Below are 18,698 nucleotides of genomic sequence, written 5' to 3' on the forward strand. Positions count from 1 at the left end.
TGCTGAGAAAAAAAAAATGAAATTATTATATTTTAAATGTTTTTGAAAACCTTTCCCACTACAGTACATAATAACTATTTCAGTACATAAACTAACTATTTCACTGTAACGTAAGTATGGTGATTTTTGAGGTGTGGCCTTTGTAATATTTCAGGGTGATCTCATTTATATTATACTGTACGTAAATCTAGCATACTTTATTTTGTGCATTTGGACAGCCATATGGCAAAATCATTTATTTAAAAATTCTAATTAATTAATTAATTAATTAATTAATTAATTAATTTTACTTCAGACTTCAGTGTCACACGATGCTTCAGAAAACATACCAATATGCTGATTTGGTGCTCAAGAAACACGTATTATTATCAATGTTGAATGCTGAAAGAAAGAAGAAAGAAAGTTCAAAAGAAAGCCATTTATTTCAAATATAATATTTGTTAGGGTGTGCCAATAACACTGCAGCTTTCAGTAGGGTTTTACAAGCAGAAGTTTCCCTATGATATAAAATTCAGAACTAGTTGCAGTCTAACATCTTGCTTGCTTTGGAAAAGGTCAGAGCTGTTCGAGACTATTGAATTTTGGTGACAGTTCATAGAGTTTTATGTCTTAAATGTAAAAAAAAAAAAAAAAAAAAAAAAAAAAATATTGGGTAAATAAAGTAGTAAATCTGAAAAGCTAGAAAGAAAGAAATAAAGAAAGAGAGAAAGTCTCTCTTTCATCACACAACATGCTAGAAATGTTACCATTTAATTGTAGTTGAGATTTTTGGGGACATCATTCAAATGCAGCTTTGCATATTGGCAAGACTGAAACAAGCTCCTCTCATCTGAGACACTGCAAATCTGTTCCATCTAAAAATATCACGCCAACACCTCATTCTTTTGATAGTCATGCTTGCCATTTGACTCTCTACAGTGAAATTGGCAATTCTGCATCCCTCTGGGTCTCCATTTTGGCACTCATTGTGTGGAAAGGCCTGAATATGACTATAGCTGTCTCTTGACCTCCGTCGTTTCCGGATGATGCAATTCAGGCTTTCATGTGGCCTGAACACATACTGAAACACATGGCTGTGACTGATTTTACCACACATATATGTGCCTGATTGAAAGCACCTAGCCAAAAAACTCCCAGCATGGTTTGAGTGTGTATGTTTACAGGGACATTTAGAAGCATCAAAGATCAGCAGCAGGGGAAGTACAGTATCCCTCTCCACTATCACCACCACCACAGCCTAAGGGGGGCAGAGGGGAGATGAAAGCATGCATCCTTATACAACAAAGCTGTATCTTGACTGTCTGAGCCTGTGGCATATCACTCACATCAATATGTTTAACCTTGCTACAAAGGCTCTTTGGTCATGACCATTCAATATTTAGCAGAAGTTACATGAAATGTTAATTTTTGGTGAGGGCTGCATCGGCCAACTTGCTCCATTTGATAGTTGGTGCACGATGGCTCAGCATCAGCGCCTGGGGAAAATGTGTCTGTGAACAGTGGCAGGTGCAAAAACAAACTCAGAAAAAAATAAGGGTTGTGTGCTTTACAAGCTTGTTCTGCACTTCTGAACTCCAGCACCGTCTGGAGGTATAGAGGTTAGTGGGGAGTGGGCTGCTGATTGCCTGTTTTTCTCATGCAATGCCATCCATCATGCTATTAGTAATGCAGACAACAGATTCCAGGCCAAGTGCTATGGGATGAGAAGATGAGACAAAACAGGCATGCCATTACACATTCATCTTTGAGAGACTTGGGACAAACCAAATTACTTTTTTTATGCATTTATATATTTATATATATATATATATATATATATATATATATATATATATATATATATATATATATATATATATATATATATATATATATATATATATATATATATATATATATATATATATATATATATATATGTATATATATATATATGTATATATATATATATATATATATATATATATATATATATATATATTTCTCGCTTTGTCTCCAGATTTTCTTCCCTTTCTTTCATGTTATAAATCTGATATTCAAGAGGCCATTACTAATAGGGGTGTAACGGTACACATATTCATACCAAACATTTTCTGATAGATCTTCGTGTTTGATATGTATATGTACCGAATTAATACACTATTGTTTTAACCACTACATGTGCAGCAGTTCTGTGTGTACAAATTGCATTTAAAAAATTTGGTTTGTAAAGGAATATAAATATATTTTAAATGAGATATAGGTCAAAACAGTTAATATCGATATACTTTAATGTTGTGAATGCATCTGAAAATTAAATGCAGGACATAGAGTGAGTTACAGCGGGAAACATGTCTTTTGAAACATGCTTTATACTAGGGAAGTATAAAGGTGGGAAGTCGTGGCCTAATGGTTAGAGAGTTTGACTCCTAACCCTAAGGTTGTGGGTTTCAGTCTCAGGCTGGCAATAACATGACTGAGGTGCCCTTGAGCAAGGCACCGAACCCCCAACTGCTCCCCGGGCACCGCAGCATAAATGGCTGCCCACTGCTGCTGATGTGTGTTCACTGCTGTGTGTGTGCACTTTGGATGGGTTAAATGCAGAACACAAATTCTGAGTATGGGTCACCATACTTGGCTGTATGTCACGTCACTTTCTTTCTTCTTCTATACTATAAAGTGTTAGATATCACAGGCTTCACTGGATGACCGGCGACACACACATGTGTCAAACAGACAGAGAGCAATAGAATGGGAGCACAATAATTCTGAATAAAAGATGTTTTGCAAAAATATTTTGCATCCAAAAGTGGAAGAACGTCAAATCTATTCCCTCATAGACAACAGCACCATAAACTGTAGTATGATATATTCCCTTCTGTACCAAAAACATACCAAACTGTGACTTCAGAATCGACACAATATCGAACAGTCATTTTTGTGTACCGTTAAACCCCTAATTATCATAACTTTTTTCTTTAATAGTGCCTTTAAATGTTGCTTTTCAGGGTGCTGCACATAATAAAATAAAATTAATTTATAAATGAAACGGACACAAATTAATTATGGAGAACTCTGGTTGAGGATGATGCACCAAACTGTTGAATAATGCAGATTATTTAAGGTATAATTAGCTTAATTCCAGTCTAATTCTTCATATTAATAGAGATCATGCCCAAGTCCTCAAGACTAATTGACATACTTATTATATTGTTCACATCATAATATGCACAGCTTTGTCATAATGTACACTTTTTACACAATATATGTTAAATATGGGGGGGGGGTTACTAATTTATCATGTATATTTTCCCATATTTGTGCCACATTGTGCAGAATTGTTGCTGTACAGTCACACTGTAAATGTTTCTGTAAGATAAAAAGGGCTTCATTGACCTCTCATCCACTGTGAAGGGTTCTTCATTTGCATACAATGGCCATTCCATATGCAAATATACACTACTACACAAGGGCTGAGAATTGAGCACAGAAAGTCAAGGGGTTCAGAGTTACAGTAGTTCTCAAACCTCAGAACACCTGGACTGCAGTTTTAGTTCCAATTTTAAGGGTACAGGGACTTTAAGTCAGAATTTTCAGCTGTGTAAAAAAAAAGTGTCTAAGAAAATCTAGCTATTGCAAAAAGAGAGTATTCAGCAGGGGTCAGGCATCTATTACATTTATTTTATTTTAGGTCTGTATTTTACAAATACTGAACCCCTTTGCACCTGCATGTCAATCTACTCTAACTATTGCATTAAATCCTCCTCACAGTCATGTAGCCTGTATTATTTGGTTGAGTTGAATGGGAAGCCAAACTCTATTTTCTTCACTATTTGATCTGATGATAGGCCACAGTTTGTTCTGTTGTATTTGTTGCCTTTTGGTTTCGGAACAATATTTGCTACAAAAAAGAAGTTACTGCTACCACCAGTGAAAACAATGTAGCCAACTCAAAAAAAAAAAAAAAAAAAGGAAAGTAAAACACTAAACCCTAAGATGGTAATTTACATAATTAATTAATTTGCATGATTAATTATTTATTTTTGGAGGGAGTGGCACAGTGTTTGAAATTACATTAAAAATGGCACGCCATTCTCAAACAGGTTTCCAACCCCTGCAATACATACTGAGAGGTTCTGTATCTGCAATATTAACAGTCATTTGTCACTGGTAAAGAGCCACTTTTCATATTTTTCACAATATGCAGCCTAGTGACAATCCTGTAAAAGACAGTTTACAATTGTTAGAGAGTCCCTATAGCACATTAAGCCTACTTTTCTGGTCTTACCTTCTTGAGTCTGAGAATTCCCTCCTGAGTCTGAGCATCAGTGACAATCTCAAAGATATCCCTCTCGTCTCCACCTATGATGCTGTAAGCTGATTTAGCATTTTCCCCAATGTCTCTGTCATTCGCTTTTACTCTTCCTCCAGGTTTCCCGATGCCAAGATCCTCAGGAATAGTGAACTCAAAAGAGCCTTTAGAGATGAGGTACAAGAATGGAGAAGATCTGGTCTGTCAGGTGACAAATAGCACTCAGAGAAACAACAAAATAACTTAAATACTAAACAAAAAAATAATAAAAATAATTATTTTATGTTTATGGTCAATGAGTCTTTTGTTGTTGTTGTTGTTGTTTTATGTTTTTGAAAATTTCTTATGTTCACCAAGGCCTTGGACATAAAATGTAGTAAAAATAGTAATATTGTAAAAAAAGTATTACTATTATTATTATTATATTTTTATTTTATTTTTTAATTATATATATTTGTTATATTATCCATTTGTTAACTATATTTAATGCATTGACTTAAAATGAGCAATTTGTTACAGCATTTATTAATCTTTGTTAACATTAGTTAATAATAATACAGCTGTTCATTGTTAGTTCATGTTAGCTCAGGTCCATTAAACAACATTAATAGATACAACTTTTGATTTTTTATAATATATTAGTAAATGTTGAAATAAACATTATCTAATATTAATAAATACTTTGGAAGCATTTTCATTGCTAGTTTATTTTAACTAATATAGTTAACTAATGATAATAAGTGGAACCTAATTGTAATGTGTTACCTAAATTTTTGATAACAATGTAAATTGTTAATTTTGATTTATTAATGCATCCTTGCCGAATAAAAGTATTAATTTCTTTAAAAAATAAATCTAACTGACCCCAAACTTCTGAACTGTAGCACAAGTCATGTCATATAGTTAATAAAAAAAGGGTATCTCTTACCCTTTGTGAACTTTGGTGGGTTATCGTTGATATCGGTAAGAGTGACTGTCACAGTAGTGGTTCCTGACAATCCGCCCATGTGACCTCCCATGTCTTTTGCTTGAATGACAACAAGATACTCTTCCCTCATCTCACGATCCATCCCTGCCAGAGCCACCCTAATGATTGCTATAACAATAACAATAACAATAAATACAGCAATTGACATATAATCCATTGATATTACAAAGAAAATAATGCATGAAAAATAAAAATCTCTCATTTAATTATTTTTGATATATAAAAAAAAGCCTAATAAATAAGAATATGCTATATTTAAAAAAAATTAACATGGTCTATAATGACCATGCCATTGTACATTCTGAGGTTTGTAGTTTGCAAAATCTGTTAGCTCTTTCCTTGTCCTTGACACCCCGTTCAGCTTAGTGTGTGCCACGCATTGCCTGTGCTGCTTTCATTCGGCATTGCAAATTAACTTGTTTGCTTGCTGAGGACTTTTCTCAGCACCTTGAATCATTTATATTCCGACTGAATGTGAATTATGCTGCCTGTCTCTTATAATCTTTAATACTGTATGCACCATCATTGACATTTCTTTTTTTTTTTTTTTTTTTAGAATATATTACTACATATTTTCTAAAAGCATCCAGACCTTTTTTTCCCCTATTTATTGTATTTGTTTTGCACAGTTTCTTTGGCTGTAGATTGAGTTGCCCATCATTTAACACTATCCTTTCATCTTTAGCCCAGACGTGTCACCCCAATTCGCACTGCGATCATGATTTTTACCATTGTGGAGGTGATTTCCACAGCAATTTGCGAGCCTTATGATGTTATGGTGTGCAATGAGCTTAAATCCTGGGAAATCACCAACATCCTGATGAAGACACTTGGGGAACTGACAAAACATCTAAATAAATATGCTGCACGGTTTCTGTGTTTTTATTTATTTAATTTTTTCTACAGTGATCTGAATGACTGAGAATCTTCATAGACCTTTGATCTTATACAATCAATCAGGTTTTTGTATTAAAAAAAAAAAAAAAAATTGGAAGAAAAGAACTAATGAAACAAAGGTATTTTCCTGGAAGAAAGGTAAGTGTGTCGTAGGGCCAGCTCCGGTTCCATTACACATGAATAATTCACAGCGTGCATGCATGCATTGTCTGCTAGACTTTTTTTTTTTTTTTTTTGCTGCACTTACATGTCTTTGTTTCATGTTCTGTCATGGAGACCAACAGACCACAATAATTTCAGTGAACTAAGGAGGTGCATTTTTAGAGGTGAAGTGCTCTGATTGCCAATAGGAATACTGAGATGCAGGCCACCCTGAGTGCTGGATACAGTTGTGTGTGCACCATACGCGGTGCAACACTGAATCTGATGCACACTGCAATAATCATTCAATTGTCATCCTGATTTATCATTATTTATTTAAATGAATTCCTGATGATCACAGAAGCGAAGCAACACAAACATTAATTTACATAGGTATTTAGAGGTTTACTTTCCTTTTATTTATTTATTTATTTATTTTTGCTAGCCATTAACCAAGTATTGAATTGGTGCATGATGTTTATTATTTATCAAGTGTTTCTCATTTCCTACGAGGTGTTGGATGTGTCAAATGGTCTCTAATGGTTGTTTTCTCCTTACCTCTTATTTTTTTCATTAACATTCATTAAAACATCTGGCTCACTTGAATAAGCCATCTGCATGTGTTCAGTAATCACACAAACCACGCACACGGCACCTCAATTTGGGCTTTCGCACCTTCTCTCGACCATTTGCATTCTGAGACAAAGCTGACAATGAGTGATTGAAATGCATGGGGTTATGAAGCGCACAAGGTTTTCTCATAAGAAAAAAAGTACTGATATTTAAGGTATGTTCATTTAATATGCACATACAATTTGGACAGATACAGGACTTGTTTATTGTCTGTTGTTTTTTCAAATTACGCACATTTCATATCCACCTCATTGCTTATTAATGTAATTTCACCATTATTTAATCATGTTGCTTACAGACACACTGTTAACAAGTCAGATGAAAATGCAATTAGGAAAAAAAAAAAAACCCCAGTCAAGGTTGAAAAGGAAGCAGAATGCAGATGGAATTCAAAGATAGCCCTGCCATTTAAATCAGAAGCCGAAAATTGCTTTGTGCACTATTACAGAACAAAACCGGCATCTGTATCTGTCCTTCAGGTAAAATGATCTTGTTTATTTGGTCTTTCTGTATTATTTATTTCCTGCCCCCAATAATGATGATCATTTTAACAATGATTATAGTAATAATGCATGATCTAACAACTAAAACTCATCTTGGTACACGAAAGGACATTCATCATACACCTATTTCTAAGCATAATAATAAGGTTGTTGAATCATTTGAATGATTCATGACCATCTGGGCATTGTGGATTGATTAACTTACCAGTGGTTTGGTCGATGGAAAAATAAGGTTGGCCTTCCAGAATGCTGTAGACCAGTTTGGCACTGTTTCCATACACTGGATCATCCGCGTCGGTTGCGGTTACTCTCGTTACTGAAGTACCTGTGAAGCAGAAGAGAAAACAATCATCTTCCATAAACAAAAATGACTTGCAATGAACAAATAAATCAGTTATTTCCATTGACCGCACAACTGTGTCCACGTTCTGAACTTGTTTTCTTTGAGAACAAATATTTTTTTTCTCTCCTTATCGATGTTTCAATAATACCTCTGGCCATGGTTTAAGAGCTTCTCTGGAATAAACTCATAAAAGTGTGTTTTGTTGTTCAGATGAGCACAAGCGCTCACTCACACTGTGAGACTTCCACAATGAAAAAACATCACAGCTCCAGGCCTTAACAAGATCAAAACGAAGAAAGTCAGTCAAACAAACAATCCATGCTGCTCTCCTAACCTCCTCTTCATTAACCCATGGGTTGGATGAATTAGGAAAAAAGAGGAAAAATAAGAAGCACAAAAAGAGGGAGATGCACAAAAGAGAGTGAGAATGGGAGAGAAACTGAAACGCAAATGCTAAACAGCTCACTGACAGTGCAGATGGTGTGGTAATTGTTTGTAAAGCATGTTCCACAGCACTCTGACAGCTTGGTAAGCGTCTGACCAGCAATCGTGTCTGTGCTGCAGCTACAGGTATCTGGAGCTGTCGGAAACAGCATGAAAAACATTCACTGTGAGGGCTTGGATGTGCACGGCTTGATTTAGGCCGAAGTGAAGGTGCATCCCTACATCTCCCTGAAGCAACACAAGTGAAGCTCTTACGACTCGACTCCATTGAGGAATATGAGGTACCACAACTGTCCTTGAGAGAAAGCAGCAAAAAAAGCTAATGTTGAAAAATACTTAGACTAGGGATCAAATTGATTGGGGTCGAGAAATAAGTACGACAGATGTCGAAATCTTAAAGAGCAATTTGGATAATAGACAATATCACACTATTAAATTTAAGTACATTACATTGCAGTACATTGCATATGCTGCAATTAAATGCATATTTATTTTACATAATATCTAAATATGAAGAAAAAAAATACAAATCAATCATTATGGAAAAAATAAATAAAATGTAAACTTTAAATAAAATAAAAAATAAAGCTTTTCTGGATAGTAACTTCTTGATTTTGTAATCCAATAGTAGGATATTATTATTATTATTATTATTATTATTATTATTATAAGTATTATTATTATTATTATTATTATCCACAAAAAAAGAAACATGTTAAAAACATAAGGAGGTAAACACTAATCTGTGTGCATTGGGAATAACATTTTCTAAAAAAAAAAAAGGACTTGTTTTGCATTAAATACACAGTGAATATGACATGAATATTTCATAGCAGCCCACTGGATATAGTGCAGCATAGTTTGAAATCAAGTACTTAAAGATGGTCAATCCTTTCTGCATCCAATTTGAAAAAAATAAAATAAAATAAAAAAATAATAATAATAATAATAATAATAATAATAATAATAATAAATTAACAAAAAATTAAAAAAATAAAGTTACACCATGTAACTTTTGGCGCACTAGTGGTTAATAAACACAACTACATGCATCTTGCAGATGAATGCATATTTCTATTTATGGAAATGACAAGTCATGCAGGTACTCCGTAGTGGATTTTGTCCCAACAGGTCTAAACATAAACTTAATATAAACACCTATTGTAGACATACCATAGTGATTTAGGACAAGACAAGAACACAGTTTAAAAGGTAGATTCATGATGTACTCACTCATTATATAAATGATGTAAATTTTAAATTATAAAAAATAAAAAAAATAAAAAATTTTAATAAAAAAAAAACAAACAAAAAAACACCATTAAAATATACTTATGTCACCGATACTGATAACATAATAAATGAATAAACGTGTGAAACATGATCAGGGACATACGAGCCATTCACCCCACAGGATCTCTGTTACTTGACATGCACTACTTCCTTTCACTCAGCAGGATCTTAACATACTGTACTGTGTTATCAAACACTTTAATTACATTACCCATGAATGTCAGTGTTTGTGTTCTCAGAATGCATGTGTATGTAGATGGCACAATAGTCTCCTTATCGCTATCCCAAATGCTGCTAACAGTATATGATCTCTTTCTCTGTATGCCCCTGGGGAGGTACTCTATGGCTCCCTTTGTGTAAGGCAGCTGATTCATGTTTAGATAAAAGCAATCCTTTTATCTTCATCTAGGATTGGAATATTTCTCTTTATTTACTCAGTGTTTCCTCTCAAAGCTGCCTTAGAGGCAGAGAGATTAATAGAGACATTACTGTTGACTTGTGGAGCGCTGAAAGCTGCTTGATACCGCAGTGGTCTTTTCCTCTTGCTACTTTGAACTGGACAGCTGTTAAAAAACTCAAAGTAGGAACACCAAGTGCACCTTCCGAACAGGCACATAGAGTCTTTAATCTGTTTTACCACTGTAGAGCGGCAGGGGCAGCCCACATTCTGTTTTGCTGTGAGTAGGAGGCCAGCTGAATACAATATAATGGGATTTTATAATAAATGTCTTTACTTTCCAATGCATATAAAAGGATGAATGCTGCATTATTAAGTATAATGACTTCCTTTTCCAGGAAAGTGCAATGGTGTTAACACAGGAGAACTATGGGCCAATGTGCTAATTGGCAAAGTTGTCTTTACAGTATCTCCCTACCTCTAGCAGCAAAAATAAATAAATAAAATACACATACACATACAGCATGTTTTTCTAAAGAATGCAGATATGCAGCATAAAGAATAAGGCCTAAAAAAAGAGAAGACATCCATTCTGAAAAAAAAACAAAAAAAAAACAGAGGTGTCACTGAGGCATGAAATAGCTCCTTCCCCCCTGTTGTGCAGAAGTGAAATTTGCCTCTCCTGCTCTGATAAAAGGAATGAGGGATTAGAGGATCCTTCCACTGGCTGAGCTCCAAATCAGTACAGATTAGCCTGTACGTGCAATGCATTGCACCGCAAAGTCCGAGACTCATGGGTACGGGTTGGTGACACCCTTGGGTGGTGGACATTTGCTGAAACTTGATTTAAAAACATTATCTTCTATCTACTGTTGCTATAAAATATAACAGTTTTTTTTTTTTTTTTTTTTTTTTTTTTTTAAGTAGCATGAAACTTTATAAGGGTCCTTGACAAACCTATAATGAGTTGTGATTGCATTGACCCAGTCGGAAATGATACCTAGCTTGCTTGATGCAATTCTGCAGCACATTAATCTAAATATTATGACATTTCTTCCATCACATTTGGGAAATCAAGGGTGCTTCATTGCCTTTCCAGCCATGGGAGTTGTTTGGGGATCTCAAACAGAACAGCCATAAAAATTGTATTTGTGTCTGGAGAAATGTCAACTGCATGCTTGAAACACTGCACCAGGGCATTGGGCGTAATGAAAAAATAAAGGGAAACTTTTCTTTGTACTTACTGCATACATGGATGCAGTGAAAGAAAATCAATACTAAACCTCCTTATGAACTGAGCTTTGGGTGGGCGGTGGATAAACACTGAAGTGTGGTATTGTCAGCTGCATCATTGCAGAGATTTGGGAGTCCAGGATTGTCTTTGTTAGATAGGTGTTCATGCACCACAAACTCTGAGATGAGCCGCCCTGCCTTGCTTGACTGGGATTTCATGTATATTCATGAATCCACTGAGGAATATGGAGGAAAGCATCACCCTGAGCAGGCCACTGCATGTCCCCGGGCCAGGCCACTTCCAAGCTGTTTACATCTCAGTGCTTTTGCTCCTGTAGCCCTGGGCCATGCTGTGCTTCTCTGTGGTTGTGTCTGCGGTGGCATCATTATCCACTGGCATATCCACAGTAACTTTAACACGATCACACTCTGTGCCAGCAGTTACCGAATGGTGTGAATCAATTCGAAGTAGGAAAATGATATTATACTTGTCAGGTCATTTCATTCTGTTGAGTGAAGATCTCCAAATGTTGTGTTCTCTACATGAAATAGCTCAAAGCACGCATATATCATTATCTGGGCTTTAGCTGTGACTGAATATTCTGAATATTAAATGCAACTAAATGAGGATATGCCAAGCACTGTTGTAGCTGTGTTGCTAACTTTGCTAAATAATATTCAATATTTGTCAGGAGTCTGTATAACAAAATCAGCTTAAACTGTAGAAATTATTCAAATCACTGCACAAGGGATAGTCTGTTGTTATGAACTCACCCTTTCCACCCTTGCCATTTTGAACCAGTATGACTTACTTTCTTTTTTGGACCACAATATTTTGGATATTTTGGAACAACTTTTGGAACCAAACAACACTGGAGCCCATTGAATTTGATAGTATGGAGAAACACGAGCATGGATAACACTCTTAGACAACACAGCAAGAAGACTAGTATAGCCATTTCCCCTCGTCCACTGAAACAAGAATAAATTGCCTGACCAATATGTAAAGCAGACATTAATTTAGGGAGAGGTTTGTCTCAAATGGATTATGCCACAATAATAGACAGGCACAGACAAACTATTATTCAGAAAGCACAGGCAAAATTACATAAAAATAGATGTACTGTATAGCCTACTCTGTCTATCATAAAATACAGACTATTTAACAGATGCAACTCAGAAAACAAAGCAGAATGCACAAGTCTGCTTTTGGATATCCAGTTAACTAAACAAAATCTGACACCCTGGCAGATTCAGTGATACTTTATCCTCCAACACTCGTTGTAGCCAGGTACCTTGTAAACATGACTTTGTTTCCAGGCGGAAATAAACAAACAAACAAACACCTGTTTGTCCTTACTCCAGAAAATTCAGCCAATCAGATTAGAGCTTGCCAGTTTTGTGAGCACCAGACAGTCAGTGAATGACTGTTGGAGGTCCATAGGCGTGCTGTCTGAGACTGATACTATCAGTACAGGAACTGAATGTGATGAAGCTGGCAAGAGCCCATGTCGGTCTTTAGAGGTTTCTTGTCTTTGACTTGAGTATTTAGAATGCAGTCGCACAGCAACACCGGGACCTCTGGCCAATATCTATCTGATCAATAAACACAGAGTCCTCATATGCCCTTAAAAATTTGAATGGCATATGTTTCATGCCATACTTTTCCCATATCCACAGATTTCTATCATTTCAAAGTAATGTCAGGCAACGAGATCTGGGATAATAAGTGGTTCTGTGGCTTAAATGGGCTTGTTTTGGGTGTGCAGCTGAGCTAGGCAGGAGTCGTGGCTAGAAAAATGGGTATCCCATCATGGTACCACTCAGCTACCTGCTGAAAGCTATTTTCTCATGTGATCTGCCGAATCCATGGCATCTGGAATAGCAACTTTCAGAACAAAAATGATTCAGAGTTTTCTGGTGTCATTCTCATTCTAGAAGATAAAGTCAATGACAAAATGCTACTATGCAACAAAAATAGCAATCCACTACGGGAGCTGAACAGTAATGTGGTGAACAGATCAAACATGTTACTGCTAAAATGCCGCACTGACCAATCAGCATCCAGTACTATATCATTATAAAACATGCATTTCTGTGGGTACAAAATATGCAGTAACATTGTTGATTGCACTTGCAAAACAATAACAACATGACTGTTATTACTGGTTTCTTTTAATTTTTCATTTTAATGGCCCCCCTGCCAGTGCGACCATCTGTAGAACATGGGGCACTAGTGTTAGTCTGGAGCCCTGTTAATTATTATTCAATTATTCTGTTTTTAATATACCATTTTAAAAGGGCATAATTCTGGGAAAAGGTAATAAAGAACCAAAGAGACAGTTTGACCAGAAATGGAATGTCAAGTTGACCCTCGTGATGAAATGCATTGGTCAGACATGTATTACCAGCCTTGAAGGTTCTCATCAAAGAGCCATCATTCTCTTCAAATTGCGGCTTAAACCGACCGGCAGGGATAGTAGGCCGGCTTAGAACGTTGAATCACCGAAGGGCAGGCGAGTCAAAATGTCCAATAGAGTCCGCTGAAACATGCTGGATTGAGGCCAATTTACACTCATAACAGCAATGCTTGTCTTGTTGTCGATACAGGTAGACGTTTATGACAAAGAATATCAAGGTGTGTTCTCCCCCACCTGTCATATGGACGGGTGTGATTTTACGGCCGCCATTCATTTCTGCATGATTTAAAGCTGGATGTATAATTGAAAAAGATGTTTCCGTGTTGTTTATCAAGGGATATGAGTGAGGGAGACTATAAATAATAAAATAGTCTCATCTAGCACTGCGTCCACCTGATCTGTCCTCATACCGGCTGTTCATTTACATTCACTCTCAAAACACTGGATTTTGTGAAGGTGAAATACTGCATACTGTTTATCACATGGCAGCTAAAGGAATGACCAGTTGCTTAAATGGCCAGTAAGGAAGACATGAGAGACTACTTGTGGCTGTCAATGTCAATGCTCCGACATGGAAAAGAGGCCTCAGGCTAATATGTAGTATAAGTGACCATCGCTTTGGTGCCACAATTAATAGCCTCTGATGAGACAGCAAGACAACCAACACTTAACACAACATGCTACCAGCCTGGGGTGAGTTAATGTGGCAGCGGGGCGGCAAGGCTTGTAAAGTATGTGTTTGTGAAAGGCATTTGAGACAGAGAAGAAAAAAAGAAGAAGAAGAAGAAGAAGAAGAAAACACTTTTGTAACATGGATGTTTGAGTGCAGTCCTTGACAAGCTGTTTACAAGAACCACAGCAACAAAACAATTAAGAGTGTCCTTTGCTTGTTGCTGATGGCTTTGACATATGCCGCCATCTTGAAGTGGCATGTCATTGATTCATTTTAATTAGTTCTTAGGAAATGTGTGCAGGATTTGTGGAGGATGCTGTCAAGTAAATACTAGACAAATTGCTACACTTCACATATTTAATTGTCCCTAACTAAGTGAAACAAGAGTAAGGTACAAGTTACACTGAGAGGAACAATAAGTCAAGAGGACAATGTGAGGGTGGATCTTTCTTCCATGTTCCAAACATTGTTTGTAATAAACAAGTCAAATAAAAATTAATTTTATCTAGTTGCCATGGAAATGTATAACAAGTGAGACATGAGGCCTGTCAGAATTGTTGCATCAATCATCAATGTGTCAAACCATAAAAAATACCGCCACAGAAGATCTGCCTGGAGTTCTGCTCTCTTCTGTTTCATTCTGATTTAGAAAAAAAAGAAGAAAAAAAAAAGAAGCAAATGACAGAAAGGAAAGTAAACAATTCACATTCTGAAAAGTAAACACATGATAAAAAAATTAAAATAAAAATTGATATTTTATACTTTTTTGTTTGTAAAATTAGTTTTATTAATATTGTCATAATAAAAACTTTTCTAATTTCCATATGTCTTTGCACTTTGCAGAAATATATATTATATATATACTTTTATTCAGTTGATCAAAGTGACAGTAAAGACATTTACATTTTTACTATATCAAATAAACAAATGCTGTTCTTTTGAACTTCTAATTCATCAAATAATCATGATATATATATATATATATATATATATATATATATATATATATATATATATATATATATATATATATATATATATATATATATATATATTAGTGGTGGCCCGTTATCGGCGTTAACGTGCTGCGTTAACGTGAGACTCTTATCGGACGATAAAAAAAATATCGCCGTTAATCTATTCTCAAAGTTGGGTTGGGAGCTAGGTCTATACTACGCAAGCTATGATGACTTTCACCGTGATAGTTTAGCGCGGATGTATACCTAGACTAATTGCACTGTAGGGGGCGAGAACGAGTCTTCGAACCTGTGTGTATGCCTACTTACCAAACTTCCCCAAAAAAACTCGACAAGACTCACGCCTGTTCCACACATACTCCGTCTGCAGTGCAGTCCGTGTGCGTTACGTGTGTGGTGCAGAAGCAGCACATTGTGCTTTCACACAGGACGCGTTTGCAGTCCGCTACTGATCCGCGGCTGTTAAGTCCACAAACACAACATTTGTTCATCATTCTATATTTCAAACCATGTAAAAAAACAAACAAAAAAAAAATAAAAAAAATATTGTGACTCTTATCACAGAACAGTAACAATCTTTCATAATCATAGACATTAGTTTAAACGTAATAAATATAAACAACATATTATTCATGCATTTGACTTCTAGGTTTGTATAATAAGCTCCTAAAACAAGCGGCAAAACATTTAAACACAACAATTAGCCTACTTTTCTTGTTGGGATATCGCAACTATTTAAAATGAAAGCACCACTGACAGAAACAGTCGACTCTCGTGCCTTTTGCATTTAAATCTTTATTACACGCAATCACACTGTTCTTAATGAACTTTGTTTTTCTGCTTCCATAAAAGTGCATAGGCCTATATCATGTTGCCTCGTTTATGTAAAGGTGCTCTTTTTCTTGTTTTAAACCTAGCCAAAAACCCATGTGTTGCGTGTATAACACAGAAGCCTTTAATTAGTATACATTTATTGTGAAATTACTGCATTTCCGTGTCAATCCATGTTAATTTTTACCACAAACAATGCGCTGTCATTTTAATTCAGCGCATGCAGCACAGCAAAAATAGACTCGGTACGTAAAGCTGCACTGCTGCAGACGCACCGCTCCTGGAACGCACTGACGGACCGCAATCGCGTGAACGCTGGAATCCGATGGGTGCGTAAAAAAAAAAAAAAAAAAAAAAATTGCAACGCATACGCACTGCAGACGGAGTACGTGTAAAACAGCCGTAAGGTTGTTTGCAAATTGTGCAATGCGGAATTAGTTTACTGTAGGAGTTCTTCCAGTCTCAAGCACCACCTAAACGCAAAGCATCCTTTAGCTAATGCGGAAGATGCCGGGCCAAGCAATGTAGCGCAGGGGAAGAGTCGTCGTCAAACTACTATGTTTGAGTGCAGCACAGCTCTATCAGTACTAACAAGTACATCTTATTGAACACAATTTGAATGCCTTCGACAGAATTCAAATGAGCCATTTTAATCTAGATTAATCTAGATTAATTCCAAGATTACAGTGAGATTAATCTATGCCCACCACTAATATATATACAGTATATATATATATATATATATATATATATATATATATATATATATATATATATATATATATATATATATGAATCAGCAGAAATCACAGTTTCCACAAGGATATTGTGAAGCTGAAGTATTGTTTGTTGTGATAATTTGTTTTTGAAGTAATAATTAGTGATATTTTAGATTTTATTAAAATGTTTGTGATTTTTAAATGGCATTTTTTAAAATGTATTATTATTTTATTTATTTATTTACCTACTTTTTGGAAAGTGAAAATACCATAAGCCATGCCATAAATGTGGTCAAAGGGAATTTTTCTGGCCTTCCAGTTGGCTTGACGTACTGGATGTATTCCAGCTTCATTTTTGGCTGTGTTTAGAGCGAGATAAGTATTGAAGCACTCAGGAGAATAAATGACACATCGAAGTGATTGTGATCATCACAAAGCACGCTGGCCAAGTCTGCTCCCCCTCACCAGAAAAAGTGAAAAGAGGAAAGGATAGGCGATAAACGGCAGCACTGAACAGGTGGGAGTGTGTATGTGTCTGTGTGCATGGTGTGAAGGTGAGGCAATGAGCTAACGCTGTGCCTGACTTCCTGTAAGCATGATGGGACCATCAAAGTTGACATATAACTATCACTGTGCGCACAGAACAGTCAAACAGCGATGAAAAGCATCACGGTCAAAGGAGTTGGGAGGACATGGGAGTGGACAGAGGCATTGATCTCCCTGCCACTGTAATGCCGCCACCTCTGACATGACAATTGCACACGATATGGATGCAATGATGGCTTCAGCTACACCCTGACTGGTAGTATGAGCCAAAAGGGAATCACACAAACCAAACCTTTGGTCTCAGACAAAATAGCATTGGCGGGAAGGGTTAACACATTTGCTGAGAGCTTCTGAAAGGTAAAACCAAACCCAGCAAACGTGACTGGTGAGTAAATGTTTTAGTCAGCCATAGGAAGCGCTCCTAGTGCCTTCTGAAAAGCAATCCATCAAAAGAAAACACACATACGCTCATATACACCAGTATACACACCTGCACACACACATACCTAGAGGGATTTGTTAAAATAAAAGAAAGGAAAAGCAGAAAGAAAATAAATGGGGTTTCTTAAGTATCTGATCAAGTGTGGCATTTAAAAAAAGGTTTCTCTGCATCATAGTTGCTTATAATTAGCCAGAAGACCTGAAGTGACACCGCAGCTCTTGTAAGAGCCAAACATAAGTGAGGTCAAAGATTGTGATAGACCCATAGAAATCTGAATTCTTTAACAAAACTGAATGGTGCAACTGGTTTAACCACCAAAACTTGTTTGTAAATGTTTGAGTGCAACTATTTGGGACAGGAGGGGGGAGATGATAGCACTTCTCATACGTGGATGAGATGTTCACCGGAGCAGAGGCCTGCTTTAATGGGCTGGTCCCCTGTGAGAACCACAAAGACTCCATGCAGCAGAGATTTACTGTTTGATCTCTCCATCTTATCTGTTTCTTTTTTAAATGACCTTGCAGTGCAGACTTTTATGCCCAGCCTTTTATTCTGAGCCATGATTGGATGCTCCTCTAAGCTTAGATCTGCGCAGCATGATGGATGTGTTTCCCTCACATTTATGCCCCCAACCCCCCACCCCCCAACCTAGACTGCCACCAATGAATCTTCTGTGGTGTGACCCCTGCGAGAAAACCTTTCATGAAGTCCTTTCCTTAAATGCCTTTATTCTGCACACATCATCCCGGTTAGCCCAAGCAACACAAAGGCATTTGGGCTCTTGGTATCCTTCGCTTGAAAAGCATGTATGTAACGGCACTATGAGAGTGCTTGATCACATGCTTCTCTGTGTTGTTATGCATTTACTCTGAATACTACTGCTCATTAGAATATAGACTAATAAAAGCAATATAAAGAGCAAATAAA

General features: G+C 36.3%; 1 protein-coding gene across 3 annotated transcripts in view; it reads right to left on the reverse strand.

Annotated features, from left to right (window-relative positions):
* LOC109108582 (cadherin-8-like) overlaps positions 1–18,698 on the reverse strand; it is a 128,532-nt gene that overhangs the window by 38,156 nt on the left and 71,678 nt on the right. For all 3 annotated transcript variants that reach the window (XM_042760596.1, XM_042760595.1, XM_042760594.1), the window contains 3 exons: positions 7,659–7,778; positions 5,220–5,387; positions 4,268–4,455 (listed from right to left, as the gene is read on the reverse strand). In XM_042760596.1, coding sequence (XP_042616530.1) covers positions 4,268–4,455; positions 5,220–5,387; positions 7,659–7,778 — 476 coding nt within the window. The remainder of the gene's footprint in view (positions 1–4,267; positions 4,456–5,219; positions 5,388–7,658; positions 7,779–18,698) is intronic.

This window comes from Cyprinus carpio, chromosome A7, assembly GCF_018340385.1.
Source record: "Cyprinus carpio isolate SPL01 chromosome A7, ASM1834038v1, whole genome shotgun sequence".
Taxonomy (NCBI): Eukaryota; Metazoa; Chordata; class Actinopteri; order Cypriniformes; family Cyprinidae; genus Cyprinus; species Cyprinus carpio.